We start from the raw sequence: 14,777 nt of genomic DNA, 5'->3' as shown, positions 1-14,777 counted from the left end.
GTGTTTTTTACTGCCTCCTCTTTATCTATGGAAGAGTAGAGAAACGATGCTACAACAGGGGTGCCAGGTAGGTCCTGGAGATCTCCCAACTGGTCTCCAGACTACATAGATCAGTTCCCCTGAGAAAATGGCATTATACTACACTGAGGCCCCTCTCTAATGCACACTCTATGGCATTATACCACACTGAGGCCCCTCTCTAATGCACACTCTATGGCATTAAACCACACTGAGGCCCCTCCTGTCCCCAAATCCTGTCCTCCCCAGGCTGTTCCCCAAACTCTCCAGGAATTCCCCAAACTGGAACTGGCAACCATATGTCCCAACCTGTCTTTCCTCTTCAACACCTGAATGCACTTTTCAATCCACTGGCTGAGATGGCTTTAAAAAGGGGCTAGAAAAATCAGCAAGCACAGGAATATCAATGGTTATCAGCCATGACAACTAAATGAAGCCTCCAGGTTTGGAGGCAGTAACTGGAGTTTGGGGAGGGGACCCAATAAGGGCTGTTGGTTTCATGCTCTGCTTATAGGCTCCCTACAGGCAAGAGGTTGGCTACTGTGGGAGCAGGACGTTGGACTAAAGAGACTCAACCCCAGAGTCTGTCATAGGAAAAGAATATAAAGAAAACATCCTCTACATCCATAACATACAAGCGATTCTGACAGATATAGATATATTTTTTCAATCATTCATTTCAGCTAACATCAGCCAGGTTGCACTTAACACACCCTTATAAATAAGATTCCCCATGGCTAAGGGGGTTTGGAGGACAAATGTGTTTGTGGCACTGCATGGAAACTAACAAGATTTTTAAAAACCCATTAGCTTAACAGTGACACTAAGAGGCGTTTCAGGGCAAGTGCTTTGCCCTACATTACACGCAAAGCATTGAAACACTCCATCATGTGACATTCATCTTCGCAAGGGGAGAAGGAACAGCCTCTTAAATATTCACAGACAGAAATTAACACACATGTACACACACACTCCAGTAAAGCCGAAAGCTCATCCATCCACAACCAACCAGTCAGGCACAGAGACCGGAGGGCATGCTGCTGCTAGTTGAAGACGATGCTATAGAGAGAGCAAAGAAGAGTCCAGGATTTAGAGTCTACACCTCCTGCTCAAATCCAAGACAGGAAGAACCTCCAGGAGCTGCAGGAGGAAAGCGCCCATCAAAAGCAAACCGTACAAGCCCAATGACGGGAATCCCGGACCTCTTCGTTTTTCATCTTTAAAGCCGTCACTGGGGGGGGGGGGGGCCCTCCGATTTTGATCAGAAGGTTGTACTGTGGGGAGGTTGTTTTAACCCCTTTTCGCTGGACCATTTCTACAATCACAGCACTGGAGCAGCTACATGTTCATTACTGAATATATATATATATGTATGTTTATTATGTATTACTATCAATCCCCTGTATCTAGCACAATTTGACCTCCGGCTCATCAAAAGACCCTTGTGTTGATCAAGGAGCAGCAATGATATTCTAACGAACATACAATGATCCAAGGGGAAGAGGAGATAGTCAAACACTGAAGCTGAGGAAGACAAGAACTCTGTTCGAAATAATCCCTCTCAAAGACATAGTCTGTGTTATACTTTATTCAGACTATTGAAAGAAAATGAAACAGGAGCCTTAAAGCCTAATGCTTTTTTATTCTAGCAGACCAGAACTGTCTTTATCAGATGTAGTAGATGTTAACTTGGTAAACTATAAAAACATTATATGTTGTAAAAATAAGGTCCGAAGGCCACGAAGTGCAAGTATTATAGGGTATGATATTACTTAAAATTAAAATGTATTTGCACTGCAGCCATTCACCAATAGCAGTAATTGGTGATTATGCAATCTCCCTAGTTTAACTAAACTAGCGCACGCCTTTGGTGGCTGAAGAACCCTCTAGTGTTTTTACAGGCTCAGGAATGTAGTCCTATTTCTTGATTAATTTTAATTCACGTCCCTTAATGCATTTCTTCATGGCATGTGGACACTCAGAAGTCTGACAGTGCAACCCTATGTAGAGCTACTCTAGTCCGAGCTCCCTGAAATCAGTGGACGTAGACTGGAGTAACTTTGCACAAATTCAGTGTCAGAATTGCAAATTTCACATTTCTATGCCTAAAGGTCATGGCGTTATTGCAGATCCACCTGATGTCTCCACACACCCTAACAAATTCTGACTGTTGACTTGAGTGACATCCAAGACCTCGTACCGAGATTATTTCATGAAGCAACTCTAATTTTAAGGTAAATGTTTCAGGATAAGGACTCTAGAATGGGTGCAGTTCACATCCCACCATGCAGAAAAAAGGCATACAAATTACATTTGCTATATGTAAAGAGAACATGCATACTAGCTGAGTCTCTGCAGCTCATGACAGAGTTCCAGCCTGGCCTGCGGTCCTGTAACCCAAGCGTTTTATTCCAGCCTGGTCACTGCGTCACAGTGCCATGGGGCTGCATTATAACCTGGGGAAAGCTCAAATACCCTGCCAAACAATGAACCTAAATTGCAGCAGTAAAGCAGAATCACACCATATAAGGAAACTGATAACCGTTCCTCACCAACTTCTTCTTCTCCCTCTACTATGAGGTCTAAATTTAAATTACATTGCCGTGTACAATGCCAGCGCTGTAGGAATGAATACGTGTTCTGCTAAATGGCACACATTTCCATGACTGTGATCTTCCTACTGCATTGATACCCAACCCTTCCTCCACAGGGCATATGGCAGCATGTATGATTCTTTCTAATCCCCCTAACAACCCTATGAAGTAGGTTAGCTTGAGAGAAAGCAACTGGCCCAAGGTCCACCCAGTGAGCTTCATGCCTAGAGTGGAGATTTGAAGGTCCTCCCTCCATCTCACCCCACCCCAGACCTAATATGACACTCTAAGCACGGCAACTTACTGGCGCTTTCCAGTAACGCGCTCAGAAAGAGGTACAGCAAGCTATTTCCAATGTTTTAACTCCATCTCTTAACATGATTCTTCCACCGAGTACACCCAGGCCATGTTTTAGACAGAGGCAGCGAAGGAACAGAACACGCTGTGACCACTTTGCAGCCAGTTGGCCAGTTAGCCAACTAAAACGGAAAGACAAAAATAGCCACCGGTCTGCTAATAAAAATCCAGTGGGCTGCTGCAGAATGGAGGAGTAAAAAAATTCCAGGCCGTGGCTGGCCAGTAATGGAAATACATTCACACCAGGTTAAACACACTCTTTGTTGTTGGAAGGATTTTTAAGACAGCCACTAACCTTGCCGAACACAGGCCAAAATAAAATCAAACAGGGGTGGCAGGGACAATATAGAAAACTGGTTGCAATTTTTTAAAAAAAAATTCCAACTAGAAACTCTGTTCTTCCCAAGACTTTGCGGGCATAAAATGAGACGTGCTGATGCTGTCGATGCATAGCAATTTTTTAAAAACTGAAATAAATCTGAGGAGAAGGAAGAGGGAAGCAGCCCCCCTCAAAGAGATCAAAATAACTGTTGCTACAGGAACACCCTACAAGAAACAATGTGAAGAGTGTAAACACTGTCCTGCTTTAAAACAAAACAAAAAAGCACAAGAGATACCCAACATGCAAGTGTGTGAGGGAGACAGCACCTTCTGTGATATATTATCTGATTTGATATACACATGAAGTAGAAGGGGGGATTAAGTGGTAGAGAGTGGGCAGCATCACTTTAGGCTGCAAGGGTATGTTCACATTTGGGGGTCTGCTGGGTACCCTGAAAACTTGGGGGGGCAACACATACACTAGCACATGAAGAGCTCAACAAAAACCTCTCTTCCTGATCTGCTAGCTTTCTACTTGCAAGGAGTTTTGTTTTTGTTTTTTTAAAGAGGAAGCATTCAAAAATAGGATTCACCCATCAACAGCCCGAATTGGTAAACTCCACTCTAGCACACACGTCCCCACTCAATTCTGTCTCCTCATTCTGCTGTACAAGGGCTGCTGGAGATGGAGGCTAATCTATACCAGCAGCAGAATGAGGCTGGCGGAGTTCTGAGAGGGTAGAGTGGATTGTACCATTTCAGACTGAGTGGGGGGGGGGGAATGCCATGTGAAAACTAACCTGTAAGGAGTCGTGCTCATGTTCTGTTTGCAGGGAACGTTTTACACAACTCTAAATTTAATTTAATTTAATTTATTTCATTTTTATTCCGCCCTCCCCGCTTTCGCAGGCTCAGGGCGGATAGCAAAATTACAAGTATCAAATACCATTAAAACTTTAAAACACTACATCTAATCGATTAAATTATAGCTATACAAGCATATAAATGTCATATATTTACATATAGATAATTAAAATAATTTAAAAAGCAGCACATAGTTTAGATTTGATGTTCCGCACAGCGGTTCTTCCAGAGCAATACATGCAGTATTAAGTGTGGACCACAGCATCCGCATTCGCAAATGGGTGAAATGGTTTAAACCCCCCCTCCATGGGGGGGGCACCACCCAGCATCAGCCATATGCCTGGCGGAATAGCTCCGTCTTACAGGCCCAGCGAAATGCAAGCAAATCTTGCCAGGCCCTAGTCTCGTACGACAGAGCATTCCACCAAGCCGGGGCCAGGACTGAAAAGGCCCTGGCCCTGGTCGACGCCAGGCGGGCCTCCCTAGGCAAACCATTCTACCACTCAGGAGTTAGCCTTGTTTTATTGTGTATGTATCCAAGGCCACAGCCTACTAGGATGCCCGGGAAGGGGGGGGGGGGAGGTGTTGGTAGTTCCTGATTCCAAAACTCTAATTTGCAGAGGATTGCATAATCTTCTCACAAAATAACATGGTGCTTTAACACAGCGTCCACGGAACTACAGATCCCATCTGCAAATGTTAATTGCTCCAAACACAGACGATAATTTCAACTCATATAAAAGTGTACTATGAGTTCCCTCAGCTCAGTGTGTTATTAGACGTTAAATATGAACTGCTGTCTTTTCCAAACGCCCCAAACACTTACTCATTTATCCAGCCTTCCGGGAATTTAGCAGAGATCAAGACTATGCCACAGATCGCCCTCTGGTGGCTTATGGCATTCTTCATGGGGGGGGCAGATTTGGGCACATGTTAATTACAGACTATGTTTATTTCTATGGACAACTCCTTTATATAATTGATCCCTTAGTATATCAGAGGAAGAGAGTTATTTTCCAAACCTGTGATAGCCTCAAAGATAATAAAAATTTAGTACAGAGAGAGCAGGTCATAAATGGTGAAGGAAGATAACTCCACAATCCTGCAGCCTCCTGTAATACAGCATATTCACCAGCACAGGATTCTGATACTTCCTGTTTCTTTATTTTATTTTATTTATTTAATTCAATTTATATTCCGCCCTCCCCGCATCAGCAGGCTCAGTACTAGGTATACTACTAGTAGCACCAGCAATGATACTAGCAAAATAAGCATGTATATATTCTAAATCCTCTTCATATCCTCTTGCAATCTTGATAACAACCCTGTAAGGTAGGCCATGAACATCTTGTGCGGGGAGTGCTAAGGCCAAGCATGGCTTGCTAAAACCACTTTCTGAATTGTTGAAAGCAAAGGCAAGTTCAGTCTCAGCTATCTTGCTATATCGGCCATCTAATGAGATGGGAATTTGGCGGCGGGCGGGATAAACCATGTGACTGCTTGTTTGTAATAGACATAGACAACAGATACTACTAATTTTTCTCTCCTGCTTGAGGAGGAAACAAGGCCATTTAACATCCGGAGAAACACTGTAAACAGCTCAGAAAAAGGGGAAAAAACCCTGAATCCAGTTGCCTGCAGGAAGGCTGCCACGAACACACACACGACAGAAAAATGTTCCTGTAATGGGGCTGGAGAAAACAGGCAAGAGATTAATAGTCCCAAATGCCCAAGGCCAGCCTCCTTGGATAAAATACAGAATGGCTATTTAGCAGAAGAGATGCCTTTGATAATAGGGAACCTGGCACCTCCCCCAGCAAGGCTCCTCATTCCCTCAAAGGTTATGTAAACCTCACAGATCAGTAAACAGAATTTCCAGCGGGCCAGTGCCGCTCAGAATGCAAAAACAGAAAGGGAAATGGAAGTTTGTACTGTCAACACAGGGCCAAGGAATGCAAGACCGTTTCCTCTACATGCCCCCCATCCCAGATTCAGAGATTTCATGCCACCTTATCAGCGAAAGACTAAGCAAAGCCTCTTTCTTATCTCTAGAGAGGCAACAGACAGAAAGTTCAGCACCATTTGTTTTCCTCTGGTGTCAGTCTAACCCTTTGCAGCTCTTTAGCTAGCCGATCCCACAAACAGGTCAACTGTTGTTCTCACTGAGAGAAACAGAAGCGAGATGGACCCTTGATACAACCCGGGAAGCTTTTCTTAACATTTTGCATTCATAAAAGTAAACAGCAATTTAAGAATTCAAACTTTCCAACATTCTGCTTTTCTGTTTGTACAGAAAGAGGTCTAGAATTCCAAAGTACAAGAAGAAAAGGAGATTCGAATTTCTTGGGTTTGCTCTGAGTTACTGAATACCCTGGCACAGAGTGTTGTGTTGTTGTTTTTTGTAGGAAAGAGATTCAGCATAATATTATCACAGCATTTTGCATGGTAGGCTAAGCGAACATCACTACACTCAGCCAAGATGAAGCTGCTAAGCCAAACCTTGGAGGAAGGTATTGGAGCAGCCAAGTCAATCCAGAAAAGCAGTTCGCCCATACACATTTAATACTACGTATGGATGTGAACGTTGGACAATGAAGAAATCTCACAGGAAAAAATGGATTCATTTGAAATGTGGTGCTGGAGGAGAGTTTTATGCATACCATGGATGGCCAAAAAGACAAATAAGTGAGTTCTAAATTAAGACTGAATTCTCCCTAGAAGCTAAAATGAAAAAAACTGAGGGGTTTTCAAGGCAAGAGACAAACTGAGGTGGTTTACCACCTGCCTGCCTCTGCATAACAACCCTGGACTTCCCTGGTGGTAATGGTTACCCATCCAAGTACTAACCAGGGCCAACCTTGCTTAGCTTCCGAGCTTTGATGAGATTGGGGTATCCTGGGCCACTCGCATCAAAATTCCATAATAAATTGCTTTATTAAAAAATCCAACATGTTGAATATATCTGTAGCGTAATAGAATGGAGGACAGTTTCATATAGGGAATAGAATCCTCATCTATTCCAATATTTATCATATGCATTATCTTGATCTTGCTGCTGCATTGCTTCCTAGCCTGGAAGATGGCTCCCTGCCTTGACACAGCCTATCTGGCCACTCAGAATCACACCATGGTGACATCGAGATTAGACTACCGTAATGCACTCTACATAGGTCTCCCCTCAAAGTCAGCTTGGAAACTCCACTTGGTGCAGGACGCCGCGCTGCATTTATCATCAGGAGGGAGGCAAAGCATGCATATTTCTCCAATTCTGCAGTCATTCCATTGGCTACCCACCAGCTACTGGGCTCAATTCAAGGCTTTGGCTATTAAATACTAAGCCCTTCATGCCCTTGACCCCTCATATCTTTGGAACTGCCCCTCTCCAATGCTCTTACCATGGCAGTTTCACTCATCTAAACAGGGCCTTCTGAAGATGCCATGCTGTAAACGGGCAAAATCAACAGCTGCCCGTACACCTGCATTCTCTGTGGTGCCCCCCACCCTTATGGAAGGGCCTGCCTGAAGAAGTCAGGAAAACTCCTACTCTCCTGGACTTCCACAATCTATGCAAAACTGAATTATTCAGGAGGGCTTTTTTTACACAGGTGCTGAAGGGAATGGTTCTGAAAATGCTCTAGTAAAAAGACAGGGACTGTAGACTGTACTACCTAGTACTACCTGTTGCTGTAAATATGCTCACACTGGATAGTTTCTATATCGTTCCAAATATCATGTTGAATTGCTTCTATTCTGTTTCAACATTGTTTCAGTTGTGTATCAGATTTCTGCTTGTTTTCAAATTTCTGCAATCCATAATCTACTGTATTGAGTCTCAGTGAGGAAGGCGGACTATAAATAACAAATAAAATATTTTTGTAATTCCATTTTTAGCACCGTTTGTCATGTCATGTCTGATTTTTTTGGCATTCTTTCTGTGATCCCCATCCTTTTGCATTGTTTGTTAGATGACTCTTGCTATTTGACTGCATTGTCTTCACCGCCTTGTGTCTCAGCAAGAAAGCTAGGTCATACATACATACATACATACATACATGCATACATACATGCATGCATGCATGCATGCATGCATGCATGCATTCTAAAACAATCAGAAGCCTGTACACTGCTCTATGTCATTTTGGTTGGTCTTACTTAATAAAGGGCTTTTGTTGGGAGGGGGGTTTGCTTTGGACAAATCCAGTGCAATTCATCTGCAATTTCTGTCTTTCAAGGAAGGATTGGAGAATACAGCCCAAAAGCTGAGATGACTGGAAGTGACCAGCAGAGGGAACTACAGACTGGACTAACAAAACTCAAGTTGGATGAGATGAGAGGTTATATACTGTCAAAAGGACAACAGGAGTGACTGCTAAGTTAGAGCTTTAGGGTGCCACAAGACACTAGTCTGTTTGTTGCTGCAACAGATTGACACGGTTATCCCACTGGAATGGAATTTCTGCGCTCAAGAGAGCTTCTTTTCATTCTGGCTTTTGTTCCAGATACTCAGGATCTGCCTTAGGCATCTTACAGGTCATACATATTTTAATCAATCAATCCAACCAACCGTGTTGGATCAAACTGCCGCCTTACCTCCGCCTCCTTCTGCTGAAGGATCCTATCTTTGTCCACAACTTCTTCTTCAACAGGCCTGCCAGATACAAAAAAGCAGAAATTTTTTTAAGCACACAAAGCAGGCCCCAGCAAGTTTCTATAGTGTCTTTTAGAGGACAGGTTAAAACTGAGATTGAGAAATAAGACTGCCCTATATAATTTATTAGGCAGGATTTTTTTTTCATTTGTTGAAGCAACGCACTGGTTAACTTGGCAGCAAAAGCACAAATCTACAGGCAACAGGCGCATTCCTTTTTCTCCCTTTTCCATAGACATAAGTGTCTTTTTTAAATATAAGCCTGCTTGAGAGCTATAGTTATCTTTGGAGGCCCTGCTAAATACATCTCAGAGTTGAAATAAATGGTGACAGCATAGCGGTTAAGTGATTGGGTTGTGAATCAGCACTCTGCCAGTTTGAATCTCGCTACTGCCATAAGCTCAGCAGGTGGCCTTGGGCAAGCCGTCTCTCAGCTCCAGCTGCTCAGCTGTATTGTGAGGCTAACAGCAACACTGACTTTGTTCACTGCTCTGAGCGGGACACTAAAGAGCGGTATGTAAGTGTAGTTATTACTAAGTAAGAGCAGGACGCCCTCTGCTGAGCACCTGAGTTATGCAATGCCATCCCTATGATCGTTTGCCTAGTGCCATGCTTGATCACCTCCAAGGGCCAGGTTGAGATCTGTCTGCCCAGCAAACTCTGGAAAATTCATCATATAGTTTGTTAAATGGAGTACTTCCCTTCTGGCCTTTGATACTGATCCCCGCTGTTGCAGTCTAGTGTGTTTTCCACATTGCTGCTACTCTTATAACTTGCTATTTTACTAACCTTTTATGCAGCTGATAAATTTGTTACTGCTGCTATTTTGTTTGATTTTATCGCATTTTATTGGTGAATTTCTTTTTAAGAACACAGTATACGTATTTAAGAGACAAACAACACTGTGACGAGACTAAGCATTGTCTAAAAACAAAGAAAGGATGCTTTCTGAGAGATCTCGGTCTTTTGGTGCTACACCTCTGAAGATGCCAGCCACAGCTGCTGGCGAAACGTCAGGAACTACAATGCCAAGACCACGGCAATACAGCCCGGAAAACCCACAACAACCGAAGGATGCTTTTTTCTCTTCAGAGTTAAAGTTAATTTTTAAGTGGTTGTTGTGGGTTTTCTGGGCTGTATCGCCATGGTCTTGGCATTGTAGTTCCTGACGTTTCGCCAGCAGCTGTGACTGGCATCTTCAGAGGTGTAGCACCGAAAGACATTACTTGCTAACATCTTCTCCACAGTTTGACACTGAGAGATCTCTGTCTTTCGGTGCTACACCTCTGAAGACACCAGTCACAGCTGCTAGCGAAACGTCAGGAACTACAATGCCAAGACCACCGCGATACAGCCGGAAAATCCACAACAACCATAGTTCTCCGGCCGTGAAAGCCTTCGACAATTTTTAATTGACCGACAGCCTTATTCAGAACATTCTCATGGAGAAAGGATATGGGGAAAGAAAACCCCTTCCCTTCTGTGACGCTCGGTGTTGCTTTCTCAAGCCAAGGCAGCCTGGCTGCGGCCGTTTTCTTGTTATTTCACTCATATAAGCAACCTCCTATATTTCCACATACGTATTCTGCCCAGCGCTCCAGTGGAGCCATTTCCGCCACTTGCCCCTGTCCCACACCCTATGGCACCACTGCCGTTATAAAACAAAGGAGCAGCCCAGACACAGAAAGAGTCATTTCCTTAAGTAGAAGCATTCGGGTATTTACTGAAGAATTTCAAAGCAAAAAGTGAGAGGGACAAGCTTGCATAAGGAAGGGTGAAGCATGAATAAAGTGAGTGGATGGCCAAGAACAGGGTACAAACGAACACAAGTGAATGTGCAAAATGCCACTGACACAGGAACGTTGGGAGCAGATAGGACATTTGTTTAGCTGAGAGTATCAGCCTGGTTATGCAAAATTCAAGACAAAAATGAAGAAGACACACACAGACATTAAGAATATAGGACTATTTATCTAAAAGTTCAGGGTTGGGGAGGTCCTGAAAGCACGTACACTTCTTGATTACTCATAGCTACACATTTGGTCCAAATGCACTGCAAAGCCGCTATGTATGTTTTGTCCGTGGTGTCCGATCTGAAATGGTCCGCTCATCCACATGCACGTCACTGCTTAATATAATCAAACGTTGAATTGCATGTGCAAAAATACCGAGTTGGATCTCATAGATCCATTCCACTACTGGTTGAGAGCCTGCCTCTTCAGGCCACAGGCAACAATGGACGGCTGGGTAGGAGGAAGAACACCGCCGTTAGCAGAACAGATCTACGGGATCCAATCCCAATGCACTGTGCAAAATGCTGTGCAATGACTAGGAACGTAGTCAACGATGGTCATTTGTTAAAAACGGCACCCAATGCAGAGTAGCATCTGGCATCTCCTTGCTTGACTCTTAAAAGGCCTCCTGGGGGGCCTGAGTTAGAGAGGAAGCACCAACCAGGCAACCTACAGAATTACACTGGAAGCAGAGCGGCAGCCGGCTTCCTTGTGTTTCTGACATGTCCATTTGGGGAATGGGGAGGCACAGTGCTTCGGTGGGGGGCGGGGAGAAATAATGCTTTGGGGCTAAGAGGATAATGGAGTGACTTTTCTTTTCCCGGTTACAATATCAGAGACAGAGCAGACATCAGAGACAGAGCAGAACCATATTCCATTGTGATACAGTGTATGCAGGAGTGAGATGAGGTTAAAATTGCATTTAAAAATGTTAAAAGGAGTGAGATGAGGTTAAAATGTTGCAAGCTGATAGGAGAACTTGCTCGTCAAGAAGTGGGATACAAATATAATAAATGAATAGATGAAGTGCATGGGGCATGTACAAGAGACATTGGAAACAGACCTAGACATTGTAAGAAAAATATTAAACCATCTAAGTAAGTGAACGAATGAATAAACCAGGGGAACAAAGGAGATTCCACAAAGCCCTTAGTTGGTAGCACACACACGCCATCCTCCTGGGATCCACAGTTTCCTTCTTAGAATTAAGGAAGCCATTATAAAAGACCTCGTTCTCCTTCGTGGCCCATGGTTTCCCTGTGTGTTTTCCGGCTTGAAAAAAGGAAGGAAGGGGTTCCATGAATGAGATTAACAGATATGCGAGTTAGAGAGATGCTCCGTCTGCAGCTATGGCAAGAAAAACAGAAGTGTCACAAGGGAGAATGGACAGAGCATGGACGTACTTGCCAGTGCGCTTTAGCCTCTCGGACCGGAAGTTTTCGTAGTGCAGGTCTTGGGTTACTTCTTGTAGATCCTGCATATGCGTTCTGAAACAGATTAAAAGATATGCCGCATTTAGCATCCCCAGCCAGGAAATACTCAGATGAGCATAGTGGGGTTTTATTAATTTTATTTATTTATTGAAAATTTCTCTCTCGCCTTTCCATATATTTCAATGCAGCTTACAAAATGATTTTAAAAATTCCCAAATTAAAAATCAAGATCAAATCTCTCCCTCCCCTTTTAAAAGATGATTGCCCTTTACACCCCTCAAAGCCCTGACAAATAAGCACACCTTACAGTGCCTCCAGAGTATCTCCAAGGAGGCGGCTCTTTTCACCTCCTCAGGGAGCCCATTCCACAAAGCAGGGGCCACGATGGAAAAGGCCTTGCCTCTTGCTGATGCCAAACAGGCCCCCCCTAAGTTGTAGGACAGCCAAGAAATGACATCCTAAATATCATAGTTGGCGCACTGGGACATAAGCAATCCAACCACATTTTTTGCTGGTGAAAATGGAAGGAGGAGGTCCCATTTCTCCACCAAAACGGCTATGCTGGAGATCATGGCAGGACTCACTGTGGGAGATGGAGGGGACAAGGCATGGTGGCCGCCATGCTTGCGGGCTTGCCCAAACTTCCTCAGTCGAGCCTGCAGCCAATTGATTCAAACTTCCCGGCTGTCCAATCAGGCAGGGCAGGGCCTGGCGTTGGACCAGAGGGGTGCAGTCTTCCCTCTGGCCCATCAGCCAAGGATTTAAGCCACCTCAGCTCCACCTTGCCTCAGTTGCTCCTTGCTCCCACCCGCCCCTCCCTACATTTGGGGCTGGGACTGGCTCTGCATGAGGGGGTTTGGGCTGCATTTTGGCTGTATTTTCCTTGTCCCAACTTTGTCTGGCGGTTTAGCATTGGGATTGGATTCCTTTAGGGGGAGGCGGGGCCTGCATGCCCAGTCTCCCCATTAAGGGGATTCCCATAAGGAATCTTGGGAGTGAGTTACAGTGGTGCAGGCCCAGTCTGGGGGCTGCCAGGGCATACTCACCCCCAGGTGGCAGGGGAATCACACAAAGGTGCACACCCACGTGGACTGAGAAGGTGGAGGGGTCATCGACTGGCAGGCGGGTCAGCCAATGCTTGGGATCCGACCCTTATGCTTCGCCAATGCTCCTATTAGCTGTCTCCTATTAGCTGTCGTGGCCATTTTTCACTCGTTATCTGCATGTGTGTGGTTTTGTCGCTGTGGCCCCTCCTCTACCATCATCACTGGGCTGCAACATTCTCCTCTCCCTCATTTTTCCCCTCATAAAAATCCTGTGAGGGAAGTTAGGCTGAGAGAGTAAATGACTGGTACAAGGTCACTTGGTGAGTTCCCACAGCAGAGCGGGGGGTTGAATCTGGGTCTCTTGGATCTAATCACAATACTACATGGGCTCTCAACATATGTCTGGTTCTTTCTGGTTCTGGGAATAAACAGTTAAGCTCTGAAGACCCGCTGTTGGAAAGAAATACGCAAGCAACCCTAGAGTAAAGTCCAAAGTTTTGCTTCATCAATATAGGACAGCTAAGAAGTCCAGGTGATCTCTGAGAAAGATTCATAATGTTTTAATGTTTTTATAATGTCTTTACTGTTTTAAACTGTTGTTAAACGGCCCTGAGCCCATCTGACAGGGAGGGCGGTCTAGAAATGTAATTAAATAAATAAATAAAATATAGCATATTCAAATTCATTTGGGAATTTCACCTTCTACATAAAGTACATTCTAATTACAAAGCAGTTCCTCCCTGCCATCTCTTGCTAGCTTGTTTCAATTAGAAACAAAAAGCAAACAAAAAATATTTTCAAGCTTATTTTCATACATTAACCTTATGGAAGGGGGGTTTATGGGTGACACATGCAGGAAAGCTTCTCACAGCATGAACAGTTCATTAAACATTTTTCTAAGACAGTGACTAATCCAAGGAATGCTACTTACACAAGCATCGTGCGCAATTTCAGGAAGTCGTTGTGTTCTGGATTCTCAACTTCCACCACTCCCCAGGGATACAGGCGACCTCTGATTTTTTTCCCTTTCACTTCAATAAGCTGGTTGGAACCAATGACAGCAAACGGAATGCTCGCCTGGATGAGTCAAAGAAAGCAGAAATTCCATTTTATGGGATCACTCATGAACAAAGCCAAAAGGGAGGAGCAACTGAACACTTGCTGCACAAAATGTTCACAGGTTTTGGCACATCGGGGTGGGAGGGCACTGGATTCCTGGAGATCATCAGCTTTCATTTAAGTAAAAAAAATGCAGAAATGATTGGTGTTTGCTAACTGCTCAAATGCTAGAGTTCTGAGATTGGGGATGATAGAATGAGTCCAAGTATAAAAAGGAAAGCATTTCCTGCCTTTACTTATGAATTAATTTCCTTGACATTCTACCCTTAGTAATTGTCATTTCCTCCTTCTCAATGTTTATACCAATGTGTCTATCCCATTTCAAAGCAAAAAAAAAGGTTCCCCTGTGGCCAAAATCTCATTTTGCAAACAAAAAAATATGTAATTTTAACTGATGCAACCAAATAATCTGTACTCTTCAGTGACCAGCAGGAACACTTGAGGGTTTAACTACCCAGTAACACCTAAGCCATACTACACCAAGCATTTGAGCTGGTTCCTGCAGCAGAGGAGAATCATGGGCTCCAGACCGATTTTATTGCTATTTTGTCACACATTTACCTTGCCCCTTCTCCACAAAGTTC

General features: G+C 44.0%; 1 protein-coding gene across 3 annotated transcripts in view; it reads right to left on the bottom strand.

Annotated features, from left to right (window-relative positions):
- Positions 1 to 14,777, bottom strand: part of LOC129341251 (septin-2) — a 66,235-nt gene that overhangs the window by 17,689 nt on the left and 33,769 nt on the right. For all 3 annotated transcript variants that reach the window (XM_054996357.1, XM_054996359.1, XM_054996358.1), the window contains 3 exons: positions 14,006 to 14,151; positions 11,999 to 12,082; positions 8,745 to 8,802 (listed from right to left, as the gene is read on the bottom strand). In XM_054996357.1, the coding sequence (XP_054852332.1) occupies positions 8,745 to 8,802; positions 11,999 to 12,082; positions 14,006 to 14,151 (288 nt within the window). The remainder of the gene's footprint in view (positions 1 to 8,744; positions 8,803 to 11,998; positions 12,083 to 14,005; positions 14,152 to 14,777) is intronic.

This window comes from Eublepharis macularius, chromosome 13, assembly GCF_028583425.1.
Source record: "Eublepharis macularius isolate TG4126 chromosome 13, MPM_Emac_v1.0, whole genome shotgun sequence".
Classification (NCBI taxonomy): Eukaryota; Metazoa; Chordata; class Lepidosauria; order Squamata; family Eublepharidae; genus Eublepharis; species Eublepharis macularius.
This window is presented reverse-complemented; position numbering and strand designations above follow the sequence as displayed.